Here is an 18,978-nt window from a genome sequence, read left to right as displayed (position 1 = left end):
TACACACACACACACACGCATCACAGACGGTTCCTCCCATTTCTGGCAAATAGAGGGACTAAAGCCGGCTGCCTCCACACATAAGCATATCTCTCTGGCGGATGCGTTAATGTTTTACTGAAAGTTTAGTAATAAAGAGCGTCTTTTTAAACTGAAGAGATGTCGACAAGACCGGGATTCTACCGGCAAGAACTAAACAAGACTGTCTGGGAGGTGCCAGAACGATACCAGAATCTCACACCGGTTGGATCGGGGGCATATGGCTCAGTATGGTGAGTCCAGCAGGCGAGTTTACGAATACTACTATGAGGAAGGTTTGCCTTATGAATATTAATGACGTAACCGATGATTGGCTAAAGCGCTGATATTCGGCTCTAGACCGCTATCGAATCCTTAAATGAAGGCGTGGCTCATGAATATTACACTGGGAGCACCAGGAAGGTTACTAAGCAACGTCAGCATGAACTAATTAATATTCATTAGCTGAGCCTTCGCCGTAGTACGACTAGTAATTTAGCGTGCAAGAGGAGGAGAGGGTGAGGCAGGAATAAAGCCTGACAAAACAACATCCGGAAAAAACATTAATCTTACTTTTTTCACATAGATAATCAACCACTGGCAGGAAAATATTTAACAAAATAGAACTAACATTTCATACTGAAAATTATATTTGTTGGCTTTACGGTTTAAATTTGTTTATATTGTGATAAATGCTGCTGCTCCTTTTGTTTACTGACATGTGTCAATCATTCCTTCAACAACAATGTCTGTATGACCTCATTTGGCATGTCCGTAGATGAAATGAAATCGCCTTCATCTGAATGATGCTGAACTGAAAGCTGATTTACTGTATGTATCTGGCAATCTGTCAAGAACACAAAGGCAGTATTTAAAAGAAAACACAGAGATTTCCCTGTATATCACAGGTAGTCACGACATTTGTGTTTTTATACAGAATGACCACATACTAAGGCTTCTGATACTATAAATGTGTTTAGTTAGGTTGTATAAAGAACCTTCCAACATGCCCATCTGGTACCACAATATTGCTCTAGTAGACAACATGCTAGGCCTATTCAGTTCCGGTCTTAAAGTGAAACCGTCTTCCAGTTTTACCCGTGCCACACCCCCCATCAGCATCTGACGTCCATCTGCAAGGGAAAATGTCCAAATAATTCATCCTGCCGTAATGCACTCTCATTCTGAGAGATTTACATTGCACTGCACACTGTAGCATCTCATCTACAACATTAGAACCCACTAGCCTCCCTTGTGCTGTGACTGACTGAAACAGTTGCCATGGTGACAGAGCTTCTGGCTTCAGCATCTTCCCATTTTCACCATTTGCAAATATTGTGAAGATGTCAATCAGTTTATTTATAAGTACGTCACATCATTTTGATGCACCAGCAGTAGTTGCGTAATCATCCAGATGATATGCTAAACTAAGTTTGCAAGTAAACATGTTTCTCTTCCCCTTCCCAACTTAAAAAATTTTTTTTTTACCATGTTTCACAATTGTTGTGTAATCAGGCATTACTGTTTCCGCTCTGCAAGCTACTGTTCTAACAGCTTTGTCTAAGAGAGCCAGGTCAAAATCAGTCTGACTCATGATGGTATAAATATAATCTTCATTAGTTATTAACCGAATGGAAACCAACAATGCCTTAAAGGAATAGTTTACCCAAAAATGAAAATTTGCTAACATTTACTCACCCTCAGGCCATCCAAGAAGTAGATGAGTTTTTTATTTCATTAGAACAGATTTAAAGAAATGTAGAATTGCTCACTAATGGATCCTCTGCAGTGAATGGGTGCTGTCAGAATGAGAGTCCAAACAGTTGATAAAACCTCCAATAATCCACACCACTCCAGTCCATCAGTTAACATCTTGTGAAGCAAAAAGCTGTGTGTTTATAAGAAACAAATCCATTATTAAGGTGTTTTAACATTAAATCATTGCTTCTGGCCAAAATAAGTGTCCATAATTTATAATAACATTTCCTCCAGTGAAAAAGTCCAACCCTTGTTTTCATCTCACATCAAAATCCACCCACATATTTGTTTAGAACTATTTTGAACTGTTTTTGCATGTAAATGGTGCTTGATCTGTGCATATTTGTCTCCTAATTCAGAGAAAGCAATATTATGGATAGAGGAATCATATTTTAGCTGGAGGTAACGGTTTGAAGTTAAAAACGTCTTGATGCCATGCAGCTTTTCTCTACACAATACATTAGTTGGTGGACTGGAGTGGTGTGGATTACTTGTGGATTATTGTGATGTTTTTATCAGCTGTTTAAACTCTCATTCTGACGGCACCCATTCACTGCAGAGGATCCATTGGTGAGCAAGTGATGTGATGCTACATTTCTCATCTACATCTTGGATGTCCTGAGGGTGAGTACATTTTCAGCAAATTTTCATTTCTGGGTGAACGACTCCATAATATCATTCATAATTTACATATTAATAATAATCTGTACAACAAAATGTATAATTGTCATTGATTGCAATGAGCATAAAATCACATAAACAGTGGCTCCAACCAAAGTAGTGATTCAGAAACCCTGCACAATCCTAGCTAATCCCATATTAATAATAATCTGTACAACAAAATGTATAATTGTCATTGATTGCAATGAGCATAAAATCACATAAACAGCTAAGCTAACTAACAAATATCACAAACCCAAAGGCATTGGGGGCAAAAAAGCACCAGCACTGATTGAGGGCATCACATGGGCGTCCTGTTTTGGAAGCTATTACCAGTGTTTCTTCCCATTTGTTTGGGAGGCTTGCTCTGAAAAATAATGTGATGCAGCTCATTTCATTGTCAGTGATGCAGATACCCCACAACATCTCGAGACCACCTGAGACCTAATTATTTCATTATCTATATTAAAAGATGCACAACACTAACAATGGATTTACACTGGAGATTTAATTGCTACTGATTGGATCCCATGTCGAGCTGACTAGGTTCAACTATTTCTAACAGCCTGGGGATATGATTATAGAGACATTGCAGTGTATCATCTGACACGAGAGGCCTGATTAAGCAATTGTTATCTTTTGTTTTAATAATAGGCCTGGTCCCATAGTGCTTTAATAAAGCATGCAAAACAAGGCAATAGTCATTTAGTCACAATGTCCTAATTCAAATGTGATTATAATTTGAATTTAGATATTCAGATCATCACATTCATTCAGAATTACAGCACTACAACTAGAAGAATGAACAATCCTTATTCAGACCCTGTTAATGTCTGTCATTTTATTCCCAAGGAATCTCTCTCTCTCACACACACACACACACACTCCCACAAACACTTTCTAACTCAAATGAGCTGTGAATTTGCATTGTTCATGTTAAGCCCTTTTCTATTGTGTGATTATTTGACTTCTTCACAGCCGAGCCGATTCATTTTAAAGGAAGGGGGCAGGGCAGACCTGGGGTGTGGAGGGGTTGAAACAAGGAATGGGAGCATCCCAAATGGGGGTTGGGTGCTCTTGTCTTTAACAGACTTCAGTGTGGAAAAATAAATAAATAAAATATTTTTATAAAATATCAAAAATGAAATAAAATAAAATGCACATATCACACCATATTGCACGATTCAGTTGTAGAAAACTCAATGACTGCATCTTGCATCTTGATTAAAATATTTCTAAGAATACCTTCATTAATCAAGTTCTAAAGACCTGCCAGGGGGTTTGATTTATTTAAAGTGCATTCATAACACCAAGTCACTGCAGGAATTATTACTTTATCCACTGACTCAATTTCTTTTGCTTTTCACACCTAATTTCTCAATTGGCCTTCCTTCTGAAACTATAAAATTTGCCTTTCTAATCAATCTCAACTGGTATGACTCTAGAGCCCCTGAATGGTGAGTCAAATGTCCCTTTTACTATGTATTTATTAATTACTTCTGAGTCGTGCACTCATGTCAGACGTGATTCTCCAGAGCATTTCATTCAATAAAGAGTTTTCATTCAGAGAGTGTTTAATATGGTCCACTGCTGTGAGGAAGTGATACCATTTTGAACAAAAGGTCAAATTTAACAGGAACATACCATGGCAAATGTCTGTAGTCTCAATGTCAGCAGAAACTTTAGTTTTGAGTTGGATCAAAAAATTCCAAACGTTTCTGTTTCCCCTTTTAGCTCAGCATATGATGTGCGCCTTCGTCAGAAAGTGGCCGTCAAGAAGCTCTCCAGGCCTTTCCAGTCCCTCATCCACAGCAGAAGAACATACAGAGAACTGAGACTCCTCAAACACATGAAACATGAGAATGTAAGTCGCATGCAAACAAATGCCAAATGTCCAGTCCTGCACCGACATAACTCATACAACTGTTAGACAATCATCAAACATCTGAACTGAGATTGTTAGATCTGTTCAAACAACAAAGTCTAGAGCCACTTAAGTCACTCGTGTTATTTTTTTCTGTAATCCAGGTTATCGGACTGCTGGACGTTTTCACTCCGGCAGCTTCTCTTGAAGAATTCAATGAGGTGTGAGTGTCTGCCCGGTGACTGCATCTTCATTTGAGAGTGCATAAAATAGCTTTACAGATGTCTGTGAAACTAAAATGGCACTTTTGGTTTGATTAAACCCATCTGCACTTGCAGTCGACTAATTATCAAACAACATTTGTTTTTATTTGCAAGTGTGTGATGATTTAAATGCACTAGATCGGATATAAGCCAAGACTGTCTCTGTCTTTCTAGCTATCTTGTGACCAACCTGATGGGAGCGGATCTCAACAACATTGTCAAATTTCAGAGACTTTCAGATGAACATGTACAATTCCTCATTTATCAGCTTCTCCGGGGCCTTAAGGTACATTTTCAGTTCTGTTTTTTTTTTTACAAACACATACAAAAGGACACAAACAGATGTTAGAATCAGTTGTGAATTGCAGACGCAAGCTGTTTTTAGTGTCTCTATGTCTCTTTTACTCTGTCCTACAGTTTTTTTTTCATGGCTTGATTTTTTTTTTCTTTTACAAACAGTACATCCATTCAGCTGGGCTGATCCACAGAGTGAGTGCTCATTCTCAGTTTTTGTTTAGTGTCTACTTTACAGGCCACAAGAGTCTTTTTCCTTTTAACCCTCTTTACAAAAGAAAGACACCGTTCTGATTGAAAAAAGTTGATTTTACCTAGTTTTAACACTATGCTACATCAAATAATATTAAAAGAAATTAATTTGTATGCATGTTTGAAGGACTTAAAGCCAAGCAATGTAGCGGTGAATGAAGATTGTGAACTCAGGATCCTGGATTTTGGTTTAGCCAGGCAGACAGATGATGAGATGACGGGATACGTAGCGACGCGTTGGTACCGAGCACCTGAGATCATGCTCAACTGGATGCATTACAACCAGACAGGTAAAACAAGCTTCACCTAAAAAAATCTTCAATCTTAACATGCACCTTAAATTCTTGTGTTTTTAGATAGATAGATAGATAGATAGATAGAGAGATAGAGTGAGACAACATCTGTATTTATGTTCTGTGCAACTGGTTGATCAAATACGATTAAATCTGTTTTACAGTGGATATCTGGTCTGTTGGATGCATCATGGGTGAACTTCTGAAGGGGAAGGTTTTGTTTCCTGGCAACGATTGTATCCTTCCTTCATAAAAGCCACTTACATCACCTCTTAGTGTGCTTATGTGTGGTTTTTGAGTGAGTCTCGCTTCCTGTAAGGCAGGTGACGAAAGCACAGCCTAAATGGTTCAAATTAAATTATAGTAACTGAATGTAAGGAACTAGAAATCAGTTTCCAAAGATGGAGGCATCAGATGGGTATCTCTCTATAGGCCAGGCTTTCTTATACTTTCAGCTGAATATACTCTAAGCTCTCTTGAGGGGATCTGTATAATCTTTAACATAATTTGTTCAGATATAGATCAGCTAAAGAGAATCATGGAGGTTGTAGGCACTCCCACGCCTGATGTTTTGAAGAAGATATCCTCTGAACATGTGAGAAGAGACCAACTGTTCAGTGATTGGTTTAATTTATTAATTCTAACAATGTTACTATACTACAATAGTACATGCGCCTCAATGGATGATAGATTGACTGAAATTCAAACCATAGTTTAAGTTTTTGTTCTTTTTTATACTATGCATCCAGGCTCAGAAGTACATCCAGTCTCTTCCACACATGCCTCAGCAGGACCTGGCGAAGATATTTAGAGGAGCAAATCCACTGGGTAAGACTAAAGGCCTGCTCACATTAAGAATGATAACTATATTAGCACCCACGCACCATATTAATGCGAGCTACATTTATGCCATCTGCCGCTTTGAATGCTCGAGCTCTTTAAAGTCTGCTGGATTCTGATTGGCTGTCAGTGTTTTTAGCGTTCATCAGCAGGGAAAAAAAAAAAAAAAACCTTCTAAAAGTTCAAAACATACCATTCTTTGTATCATTATTGCTATAGTTGTGGAATGATTTTTAAAACTTTATCTCTATAGTTATCGTTATTGTTATCATCCTTGCTGTACAAGCAATTATCAATATCAAACAATATAAAAAAAAAAAAAAGTTTTAAAAAAATCCTTTTTTTTTTTTACCCCTTTTCAACTCTTTCCTAACCCCATACTCCCTCTTTGACAGCGGTTGATCTGTTAAAAAAAATGCTAGTATTAGACTGTGATGGGAGGATTTCAGCCAGTGAAGCTCTGTGCCATCCATACTTTTCCCAATACCACGATCCTGAAGATGAACCGGAGGCGCCTCCGTATGATCAGACCCCTGAGAGCAAGGATCGCACACTGGAGGAATGGAAGGGTGAGAGGGAGTCATCCATTAAATGTTGTAAACTTACACTAAAACACCACTGTGCTGAAGCTATTTTTGTTCATTCAGAAAATCATTGTGAACATAATCTGGCAAATTGATACATTGTAATATAAAATTAACCATTTCATATTTTTGTAACACTTTTTGTCTTTATTGATTTACATTTAAATCCTAATATTAAAATATAATAAACTAATATTTTGAAATTGTACAGTGAGTGACTATGGAAATTCACGCTCTCTTTCTCCCTCTACAGAGCTGGTGTTTGAGGAAGTAAGCAATTTTAAAGATCCTCCCAATAAACCTGAAAATCTTCAGGTTGAACAATAAAACGGAGCGTAACTACAATCCAGGAAGATGCCGCCCTCACCACTGTCTGTCTTTCAAACATACGAACTACAGGACTGGTGGACATACTGTATGAACAGCTTGCAGTCATGACTATGTATTTCCAAAGCATGACGCCCTTCCTGTATATGGGTGTATGTTCATACACACTTAATTAAGAGCAAAACACGACTGGTATTGTTTGAACAGACACAATGTATTAATATTACAAGGTGCATGTTGTGTGTGTGTGCGCGTGTATGTATGCAGAGTTGTGCGTTTTGAGAGTTTTTTATATTTGATGTGAGACAGGTGAAGCAGGGTATGGTGTCTTTCATATGAAACCAAAACAAACTAAGCAGGAGGAGGAGAAAAATATGTTTACAATGTTGGACATGGAGTGGGATGTGTGTCTTAAAAAGTTCATATATGCATCAATGTACAAAAGTCTCTGCATAAAACTGAATCAGTTACATAATTGTCTTTACTCGTTTTGCATCTGCAAGGCTATATCTGAATATAACATACCTCAAATGCATCATGTGTGTTCACATGGAATCACAACTCAGGTGAAAATGAAGTGATTAATAGTTATTTAGTTACAGAAAACAGATGTTGGTGAGAGAACTCACCCCAGCCACAAATACTGTCTTTTCTTAACAAAAGGTTGAAATAAAGGTTAACTGTTAGTTTACGCTGCACTACAACAGTGCCGGATAATTCAACATTATGCTGGACATGTTTTTCTTTTCTCAGGTTATTTAAAGGACCAGTATGTAGCTTGATGTCATTTATTGTAATACATAAATTTCCGCGTCCATTTCTATAGTACAAGTCAGTTGTCATTTGTTAATATCCATATCTATCACAAAACCTGTTAAGTACATCTGGGTCATAATTCACCCTAAAATTTAAAAAAATAAAAAAATTTTTATCTTGCATTTAAAAAAGAAACGTTTATAACCATTATGATTGTTTGCATTGTGACATTATTTTCATTACAATTAAGCAAATTTCTCTCAATTTCCATTATGATAAAATGCAAATAAATAAATAACAACAACAATAATCATAATAAATAAATGAGTGATTGAGTAATTATACATTTGCCGTACTGCCTTTAATTTATACAAGTGTCAAATATATACGATTTTAGGAATATAAGAAAATATGTATTTATGAAAATAATGTCAACGTCAAAGAAAAAAAAATCTTGAAATGACCTTGGATTTTGCGCAACAATTCTGATTTTCTTTGTGTAAAATATAATTTTCCTTTTTTCTTTTTTTTTTGAGAAAGCAATTTCAATTCAGTCTTCTGAATGTTTCTTCTGTCTAGTGAAAAGAATTACACAACATTTAAAATGTATTTGAGGAACAGCAGCAGAATGAATGTGTGTGAGTGTGTGTGTGTGTGTTTGTGTGTGAGTGAAACTGCATTTCAGGAAGTGGCAGTGTCACAATTATTTCTCAATATATGTTTTGGAAGGTCCTGAATGACTACTTTGATGTCATGAAACTAGTCAGCGTCCTCTGAAGTTGAATGGGGAAAATGGGTTTGGTTTCTCACATTTACACTTTATGTAAATGAACGTTATCAACAACTGCCCTGCTTTCAGTCCAGTCCAGTGTAAAAAATATACTAACTACTTGCTACAAACCAAGTGTCACTTCTCTGATGTTGTTCAGATGTCTTGGTTATGTTGCCTTAGCACTTTGCACTTATATCTGCACCCTCCTTCTGGGCTTTTGTGTGCCTTTTAACAAAGATAAAAACTGCCTTCAGCTGTTTCAGTGGGAGTGGATAGGTCTTTCTCCTTTTTGTAAGTTAGCCAGTCCACTTAGCACATGTATCCACGACCCCCTCACCATCTCTTTTAATAAAATCAACCATTTTCCTGAAACCCATCGTGTTAAGTATTTTAAAACTAGAAGGAGTCAATTAAAACTCATTTACAGATCCGACAACAATCTGAAAAGGCTGCTTTACGATGATCACATGTTTATTCCAGCGAGTCTCCCGTGCGTAACTGGAAACTTTGAACCGCCCCCAAATTTACCGGTGCTCTCCAAGTTGCGCTCCGTTTGCGCTCGCTCTCTGAGTTTCTTTATCAAAATTTCCGACAAACAATGAGAACGTAAAAAGGATAGTTTCATATTTGAAAGACATTACTTTCAACACTCTCTGAGGATGTCACTCCGAACCAGGGCAGGATTTTATCGCGGGGAGATAAACAGAACCGTTTGGGACGTGCCGGAGAAATACAGAGATCTCATTCAGATAGGAACCGGAGCATACGGAACGGTCTGGTAAGTGCATTATTAGTATTTAAAAGTTCATAATTCTATAGAGTTACCGAATTATTTAGTTACTTTTAAAACGTTTCTGTTCCGTAGTTTTCGGAATTTATTGCAAAGAGTCGTCTTACACAATGCAGCGTTCTTAGTAGTATTTTTGTGGTATAGCCCACATGTTGTATATGAATGTGTTGTAAATTTGTAAGAAATAGCAGTACTTTCGTTCGAGCGGCATACTGTTGCTATGGTTACCGCTGACGAACGCAAGTTTTCGCGAGCGTCTATTTAGTGCACTTCAGCTAACTTAAAAAGTTAACTTTTGTGGCTGCTGAAACGTTGTATTCACAACATTTCAACTGCTTCAGCTTTTGTTTAATTCAGTTAAAATGACTTAAAATGCACGCTGAGACAAAGCCAGTCTTCGGTCTCTGTAACGTCAGTAGATAGGAGGATATTTCTCAAGGAAGCTGTGCAATGCGCAATGAACGCTGTTAGATTGGCCTTCTTTTTTTTATTTTTATTGCATCATACACTTCCATCTGTTTTCTTAATTCTCCTTCAACTAAAGCCCTCGTGGCTTATCTGGGTGAAACTGTGAAACCTCTGTAAACTTTTCTTCCTTGGCAAGACAAGAGGTCAGATAACAAAGCCTCCCTGCTGATGCCATTGTCTGCGTTTAACAAGCAGAAGTTGCCGAATTAAAGCCATTATGTTGGTCTTCAGCAAGCTTTCCACTTTAATAGATTTTTCACTTGTCCAAATTGCTCAAGTTTCAAATTGAGTAATGAACCTATTGCACATTAAACTATGTCCACAACCTCTTTCCTACACATCTTCATGTCCAGACGTATGGTAGAAAGTATGCAGTGTCCACGGATGGTGGACTTTGTAATGGTCTTGTAGATGGTTATAATGACAATTGTCAAGCATTGATCTTACTCTTCTCAATACATCCAAAGTTCAGCCAATGACCATAAGACAGGAGTGCGGGTGGCCATCAAGAAGCTCCACCGGCCGTTCCAGTCCAGACTGTTCGCCAAACGCGCTTACAGAGAGCTGCGACTGCTCAAGCACATGAAACACGAGAATGTATGTTACCAACATCTACATTTACCATTTACATTATTAAAGAACTGTGTGTCATTAATTAATAATCTCATACGGTTGCTTTTTCCCCTTGTTCGCCTCTCTGTAAGAAGTCTGGCATGTATTTACTTTGTTCATGTTTTTCGTGCACCCTAATATCTAATTCTAACCAACTGGGCAGGTTATTGGACTGCTGGACGTCTTTACCTCGGAAATCTTGTTGGACAGATTTCAGGATTTGTGAGTCAATTCTTTCAGTTCTAATGCTACTAAAAAGCTAAAAAACTAGATTTTGTTGTCAACATGTAAACCACCATTAAAAATATTAACTAACATTATGTAATTTAGATCATTAGCAATTGTTCAAAGTTCTGTCAGATCACCAATGAAACAGCAGTTAATGTCTTTTTACTCTCAGTTACCTGGTGATGCCGTTTATGGGCACTGATTTGGGAAAGCTGATGAAGATGGAGAGATTATCGGAGGACAGGGTGCAGTTTCTGGTCTATCAGATACTGAGGGGTCTGAAGGTTAGGCACAGATACACACACAATCACATTTGTGAAACATTATGTCCTTCTTTATAGCTTTGTGGTATCTATAAATCTCTCGCTCTTGCTCTTTTTCCACAGTACATTCATTCAGCCGGAATCATTCACAGGGTAAGTGACCTCGGAGAGTTTAAATAGATGCACAGAAGGGGTTGGGTGACTACTTCATTCAACCCTGACATTCATTCATTCTCTGTCCATCTCTTCTCTTTTATATTGTCTGAGAAAATGCATGGAGGCGTGCGTTATTGTTTCTTTAAAAGCAGGCTATATATAATAAGTAGGAGCATTTTTACTACCTTAGATGTACATGTATTAGTTGTATTTACTGTAAAAATGTCTACTTTGGTTGTCTTTCTTCAGGATCTCAAACCAGGAAATCTGGCAGTGAACCAGGACTGTGAATTGAAGGTATTAAACCAACTTGGTCTATAGCACAATTTAAATGAATGTCTACATCAACTTTCCTAAATAGCTGGAGTTTCAAAAATCAAAAGTGTAAAAACGGTAAATTTTGTGTGCAGATCTTGGACTTTGGACTTGCACGTCAGGCAGATTCAGAGATGACAGGTTATGTTGTGACCCGCTGGTACAGAGCACCAGAGATTATCCTCAACTGGATGCACTATTCACAAACAGGTGAGATAGACTACCAATAGAGACGTGTACAAATAAATGTAGCTATTACATCGCGTAACCACTAGATGTCCTTCTAGGACATAGGACGTAAAGGGGCACCAACCAAGTTACAACACACGCACTATTAAATATTTTTGCTTTGCACCATGAAACTGAATTGTAACATTGCTCTACAAATAAACTAAATATTTATAGAAGCCTCCAACGAGAAGTAATGTTTTAAATAAAATCCATCGCAGATTGAATGAATTGCATCAAACTCGTTTTACCTGACAGACTTCAATGCTTTAGACGTGCATGATATAATGCTGGCATTTACATTCATTTACATTTTAAGAGGGAGAACATTATGTGAATAAATGACTTTGTTAGCGGCTCTTCAGCACGAGCCCAACCTAAACAGTGCAACTCTGTATGCATTGGTCTGTTTTGCATGTCAAATAGTAAATTTTGTGTGCAGATCTTGGACTTTGGACTTGCACGTCAGGCAGATTCAGAGATGACAGGTTATGTTGTGACCCGCTGGTACAGAGCACCGGAGGTTATCCTCAACTGGATGCACTACTCACAAACAGGTGAGATAGACGAGAAATAGAGACGTGTACAAATAAATGTAGCTATTACATCGCGTAACCACTAGATGTCCTTCTAGGACATAGGACGTAAAGGGGCACCAACCAAGTTACAACACACGCACTATTAAATATTTTTGCTTTGCACCATGAAACTGAATTGTAACATTGCTCTACAAATAAACTAAATATTTATAGAAGCCTCCAACGAGAAGTAATGTTTTAAATAAAATCCATCGCAGATTGAATGAATTGCATCAAACTCGTTTTACCTGACAGACTTCAATGCTTTAGACGTGCATGATATAATGCTGGCATTTACATTCATTTACATTTTAAGAGGGAGAACATTATGTGAATAAATGACTTTGTTAGCGGCTCTTCAGCACGAGCCCAACCTAAACAGTGCAACTCTGTATGCATTGGTCTGTTTTGCATGTCAAATAAAATCAATCATAATAAATACATTTGGTCACTTTATTTTAAGGACCAATTCTCACTATATTAACTAACTCTTAACTATGATTTTTCCTCGTTAAACTCTTCATTTGCCACCAAATAATAGTTAATAAGCTAGTTTTTAAGTTAGGTATGGGGTAGGTTTAAAGGATCGAAAATATGTTCATGCAGAATAAAGCATTAATATTATTTTATAAGTACTAATAAACAGCCAATATGTTAGTAATATGCATCATAATAAGCAACTAGTTAAAAGTGAGAATGTTTCCTTAAAATAAAGTGTTACCATAAAATTTTTTAAATTAATTTTTCCATAATTTTTTTTATGCATCAGTGTTTATTGATCCTTATAACATACCTATTATGTTATTCATGGTTAAGTAGTATTATATTTCAACAGAAATGTATTTTTACCATTAGTTATGAGAGACAAAAAAGTTATTACAAAAATTCACAGCATTTCAACAACCTCTGCTTACAAATTTAAAGGCTGCTATTGGATCACTGAGGGTAAATGTCATATTGTGCAACTATACATTACTACATTCTGCCTTAAGAACAAATGGTGCAACCAAATTTGGGAAGTTAGTTACAGACCATCTAATAGTTATTAAGCATCTAGTGAGAAAGTACTTATGAACAGCTGGTTCAACAACTGATGTGATTATTAATTATGTGATTATTATTTTCTGTTTTAGTTGATATCTGGTCAGTTGGCTGCATCATGGCGGAGATGTTGCTTGGAAGGCCACTTTTTAAAGGAAATGACCGTATCTTTTTTGCAATGTCACTGAATTTCAGGGGATCTGCTTTCACATGTTCTAGTGACTATGATGATTAGTTGACTGATTTAATTTAATGGAAAAATAATATGTTGTTCTTTGCTTGAGTATTTAACTGTAGCTATCACTGCACATTTGAAAATCAATCAACTGAACTGACTTTACTACAATCCACAGTAGAGATTAAACAGATGGAGTCGGTGTTAACTGTACTGGCTCTATTGTATCACTGAATCCTTGACATAGACTTGTAGATCTGGACCAGCTGAGAGAGATCATGAAAATCACAGGAACGCCAGCGCCGGATTTCATCATGAAGCTACAGAGCCAAGATGTGAGTGTATTACAGATAATAAGAAACACTAGGAAGATTAATTAATTGCATGCACACACACACATGCAGACATGCAATTGCACAACTGATGCATGTGTGTTTTCTTCATCCACCCAAACAGGCCAAAAACTACATCAGAGGTCTACCTAAAGTACCAAAGAAAGACTTAAACACTATTTTCTTTAAAGCCAGTTCAGAAGGTAAGCCATTTTTCTTTTGCTACACTGCTAGGGTCAATTGTAAGAGTTATTTGTGTCTAATGAGTGTCTTTTTTTCAGCGGTGAGCGTTCTGGAGCGGATGCTGGTTCTGGATTCAGACAAACGCGTGAGTGCTGCAGAGGCGCTTGAGCTCCCGCTGTTTACAGAGTTCAGAGAACCTGAGGAAGAGACGGAGGCCCTGCCTTATGATCACTCTATGGACAACACAGAAATGCCTCTCGATCAATGGAAACGTATGAGATAACATCTTAATAGCTCAATTATGAAATAAGAGAATTGCTAGGTTTTATTTCTATGAGTTGAGGTCAAGAATGAATAATGTAGGAGAGAGATGAGAAACACATGAAGATTCCTTAGTTCTGATTCATTGACATTTCTGTCTCTCACTTTGCAGGACACACTTTTACAGAGATCCTGTCATTCCAGCCATCCATCACAGAGATCAGGGACTCCAAAGAAACATCCCTCTGAGTGAACGCAGAAATACATGTCATATGCATAAATGTATGTGAAAAGAAAATGTAATGAATGTAAACTATATGACTTTGTAAGTAAATGTAAGAATTTGTCACAATGTTGTTCAGTTATAAGGTTCCAGATTATTGTAGTTATGTGAATTCTCTTTATTAGATGACTTGAATATGCAAAATCCATGTTTTACCTGCAACCAAAAACCATTTTATTTGAATGCTAGTCTTAATTATTTCAGTGTGCCAGTAGGCTTATGTTTTATATACTTTACTGATCAGTTCTTATTTAATTTATTAAAGCAATAGTTTACACAGTGTATGACATGGAAAGCACATTTTTTTTATTAATGAATAAAACAACGCACTGGATAGCTGGCCAATCAGAGCACACCTCGCTTTTTCAGACCGATGAGTTTTGTAAAAATCGACGCGTTTCAAAAAGGCGGGGCATAGAGGAGAAACAATAATGTACAGTATGTGGAAAATAATGTGTTTTTTTAACTTTAAACCGCATAAACATTTCATTACACCAAATACACAAAATAATGTTCTTTTTAGCAGCATCATATGACCCCTTTAATGAGAAATTGCTAGTAAATATCATAAATCACTTCAAAGAAACAGCAAGTACATTGAATTAAACGTAATATTTGGAAGCAAAAGACTGAAATAGCATTATCTTGTAAAACATACTCCAATAATCCTTGTTTTATTATTTCTTATCTTAAAATTTTTTTGTGTATAATTATTTGAGATTTTGCCTAAACAAATCTGATTATTTTTCAACAACCATTAGCTTTGCCTGAGTAAGATTGCATAACTCATCTTGCATAAGTTTAGCTTTAAAAACCAAGCACCCAACACAAAAATAAAACGGTAACATGCTTAACTACTGCTAAAGTTGCACCTGTACTATTTTCCCACAGATGATACAGATCAAAAATTCCATAATAAAGGCTGAAAAATAAACAGCAAAAAATTAACAAACCAGTGTAGATAAGCAGGTCACTTTGTATGGCATCCTTAAAGCTGCAGTCTGTAATTTTGCCTCTTTATCGCCATCTCTGTTTGAAAACCTGCAATTGCAGTTATTTGCACAATTATCTTCCTTGCGTGGATTGTGCACCGGCACAGCTCCAGCACGGATGAATCTAATGTTTTAAGGTGAATGTGTGGCAGTCAGACAGTCACCGCACCGGTGTGGATACTGTATTTCGGAATCACAGATTCTAGCCTACGTCTTGGAATATATGACCCAAATAAGCATTTTCACCGGATATTGTCACTTTTGCTCTGACCAACTGAGGAAAAAAGCATTATAATAAATCCCGCTACCAATGGTGATCAAATCTAACAATCACTTAGCTCATATCACACCAAACCGTGCAAATTTTATTGTTAAACTTTTTTCTCAAATTGTTAATGTTAACAACATCAGCATTGTCTGACTATGTGTATAGTGTGTATTAGCGTGTAGATTTCAATTTCTGTAGAGTCTAATCTCTAATTGTCAAACCATTCGAATTTTATATTAAGAAATTCTTTTAACCCAAAAGGCAAATTATTCTTCTTTCGAACTGGTTCTCTTTAAAATACAAATCTTGTGTAATCCCACATATGCTATCTGTAATCAGATGCACATTTAAAACTGGAATTTAATTTCAGTCACATGTATTTCATAAACACATAATCCTTTATCGATTACAATCCACCATCAAAATGATACATTTAATTATAATTTCAGCTGCTGTGAGAAAAGGCTATAACGATCCGCCACCTCGATAGCCTAGTAGCCGGGACAACTTCTTTATGTTTACAGACGTGACCGTAATGACGCAGCGGCATACTCGAATTTCCCGCAAATTCCTACCAGTACCACTCAAATTAAAAAAAACATTATAAGATAATCGATGTGAATCGGGCTAAAGTAAGGCGATAGTTTTGAACACTGGCTGGTTATGTACTTGCTCAAATATTGATTTCGGAATATTGATTTTTAACCAAAAAAAGTTACGGCCTACAGCTTTAAGAAGTGCAGTAAGTAAGAGTATGTTTATAAAAAAGGCATCAAAGATTTTTTGAGCATAAATGGCAGAAGTTTGTGCTTTATATCTGTAAAACGGCACTGCTGGCAACTAAAAACAAATTTTAAGCAGTTTAAACTTCTGCTAAAAAGTTAAGGCTTATTATTTTTAGCACAGCAGGGGGCTGTTTCATAAAACAAGTTTACCAAATAAGCCTTATTTCAGTTAGTCTGACTTATTTTCACTTGATTTGGTTTCATAAAGCAAAATTACCATAGCTCAAGCTCAGTCACTCTGGCAACTTATGCTGGAAAACTAACCTGGTCTGGGGCAGGCTAAGCTGAGCTCCTCTAACTCTGACCAATAGAAACGCATTGATAATACCGCTGACTCTCTCACATAGCTACAATTATTTGACGTTATCAGTCCAAAAATAAAAGTATACAGAAAATGCAACTTAAATAAATCAAATAAATAAAAATATAGACTACATGTGCATTCAGTTGAACAGCAGTTTCTAGCCATGCAGCCTTTCTCTCCGGTTTTATGACAGCTGTACTTTATGGTTATTAGTAGACCATTAAAACATTACAATATAAAATTGCTCTTTAAAGCATTAAAAACACTAAATTAAAAGTTAAAATCACTAAATTAAAAATGAAAATAAATAATATAAAACAGACTATATTTTATGAGGAACACACATTTAACTCATTTGAGCTAGTAATTAGGGCTGTATTAGCTAGCTTACATTTGATTTACAGTTACTGCTATCAAAAATACACATATGTAGGATTAAAATGGATGATTTTGATTTCGTCCATGATTTTGATTTCATTGGGACTTTAAAGGGCTGCTTAAGAATAAGCGTGCACATCAAATTATCTTGACTCACTGAACCTGGATCGAATTAGTGAGATTGCGTGAACTTAAATTGTCGTTTATGAAACCGCTTTAGTCCCGATTGATTTGTTAGGTTATTTCAATTCAGGTTTTGGACTTTAATCCCCGCTTTTCTTAGCGTCTTTTATGAAACAGCCCCCAGGTCTGTTCCAGAGAAATCACCTTGAGTGTAGAAATCAGCAGTGGTGGAAAGAGTACTGAAAAAATATACTCAAGTAAAAGTACCATTACCTTCCAAAAAAAATAAAAATCTCACTACTCATGAGAATTGAGTAGTGAGTACTGAGCTGTGGATTCTACCCCCTCATAATAAACGCTGTACACTGCAATCTATACATTTTAAAAACGTTGTACATTCTGTAACTCACATCATCTTGTTTGTCAAAGAATGAAGAATATCTATCATCCAGCTGTATTAATTTTGACTGCCAACTCTTTAAAATACATCAAAACAGCACAGAAACAGTATTCAGTTGAAGAAAAGATGAAAGTTATTCTCAGTACAATCATCCCCATTTAAATCATAAAGTTTGAAAAAAAAAAGATTTAAAATCATGTGTAAGGCCACTGAGACAGCATATGCTGTTGTTGCACATAAAATATTAATGCTTAGAACAGTGCAAATACAAACACCATTACAAACTCATAGTTCAGCATCACACACCATGATATGGGTTAAAATGAGAGCCCATTTCTCTCCAAAACGGTGCCAGTTTTAGCGTTTTGCAATAAAGAAATAAAAACAACTAAACTTGATAATTTGTTACAATTTTAACATAAATGCACATTGTTCTAGAAGGATGGCAAATTCATGCCATACCTTTTACACATTTACTCGAATTGTTATGCTGATAATGCAATTTGTAAGGAAAAATGCATTAAATAGCGAAGTATTTCTGGGGAAACTTTTTCAAAGGAAAACACACACGCACGCACGCACGTCTCTTTGCTGAGCCGCGGCGGTCTCGGTGAATCAGCAGCATCCACAACTGAACGGAACAAAAAGTGTTGAACTTGAAAATTGTTTATGCGCGAGTGCACTTGCAATGAAGGCGGATTGTATAAATGGATAAAAAAAAATTAAAAAAATTAAAAAAGTATATTAACGCCAGGGGTCATCAATAAGGTGCAGATTGGTCTTCAATTTGTGTTTCCAACACACCTTTTCACAGCGCGCATCACGCGGAGACCTATTACTATCTCTCTATCCAATCACGTTCATGGATAAAAAATAAAATTAAAATTAGCATGTAACGACCACAAACTGAGGAAAATAGCGGAGTCAAAGTACCGACACATCACTTAAAATGTACTCAAGTAAAAGTAAAAGTACACAATTTTTAAACTACTCAAAAAAGTACAATTACTGATAAAAACTACTTAATTAGGCTACTGTAACGTGAGTATTTGTAATTCGTTACTTCACACCCCTGGAAATCAGTCCCACCTGTTCAAACGTGATTAGATCCCTATTGTTAAGCAACAGACCTTA

At 36.5% G+C, this 18,978-nt stretch overlaps 2 protein-coding genes across 2 annotated transcripts; both read left to right on the top strand.

Moving 5' to 3' along the window:
• The first annotated feature begins 31 nt into the window (after window positions 1-31).
• LOC107710134 (mitogen-activated protein kinase 11-like) lies at window positions 32-7,529 on the top strand. Its single transcript, XM_016514865.1, has 11 exons — window positions 32-272; window positions 4,171-4,300; window positions 4,465-4,523; window positions 4,738-4,849; window positions 5,023-5,052; window positions 5,237-5,399; window positions 5,567-5,638; window positions 5,918-5,997; window positions 6,152-6,230; window positions 6,638-6,811; window positions 7,080-7,529. The coding sequence occupies exons 1-11, from the start codon at window positions 160-162 to the stop codon at window positions 7,151-7,153; spliced, it is 1,086 nt and encodes a 361-aa protein (XP_016370351.1). The 5' UTR covers window positions 32-159; the 3' UTR covers window positions 7,154-7,529.
• A 1,020-nt stretch (window positions 7,530-8,549) lies between these two features.
• On the top strand, window positions 8,550-14,816 carry LOC107710136 (mitogen-activated protein kinase 12-like). The gene is made up of 12 exons (XM_016514867.1): window positions 8,550-9,459; window positions 10,407-10,536; window positions 10,715-10,773; window positions 10,952-11,063; window positions 11,166-11,195; window positions 11,448-11,495; window positions 11,609-11,723; window positions 13,453-13,524; window positions 13,791-13,870; window positions 13,992-14,070; window positions 14,149-14,322; window positions 14,484-14,816. Exons 1-12 carry the CDS (start codon window positions 9,341-9,343, stop codon window positions 14,558-14,560), a joined length of 1,095 nt encoding a protein of 364 aa, XP_016370353.1. The 5' UTR covers window positions 8,550-9,340; the 3' UTR covers window positions 14,561-14,816.
• Window positions 14,817-18,978: the final 4,162 nt, after the last annotated feature.

This window comes from Sinocyclocheilus rhinocerous, unplaced genomic scaffold (genome assembly GCF_001515625.1).
Source record: "Sinocyclocheilus rhinocerous isolate Xijiao unplaced genomic scaffold, SAMN03320098_v1.1 scaffold1708, whole genome shotgun sequence".
Classification (NCBI taxonomy): Eukaryota; Metazoa; Chordata; class Actinopteri; order Cypriniformes; family Cyprinidae; genus Sinocyclocheilus; species Sinocyclocheilus rhinocerous.
This window is presented reverse-complemented; position numbering and strand designations above follow the sequence as displayed.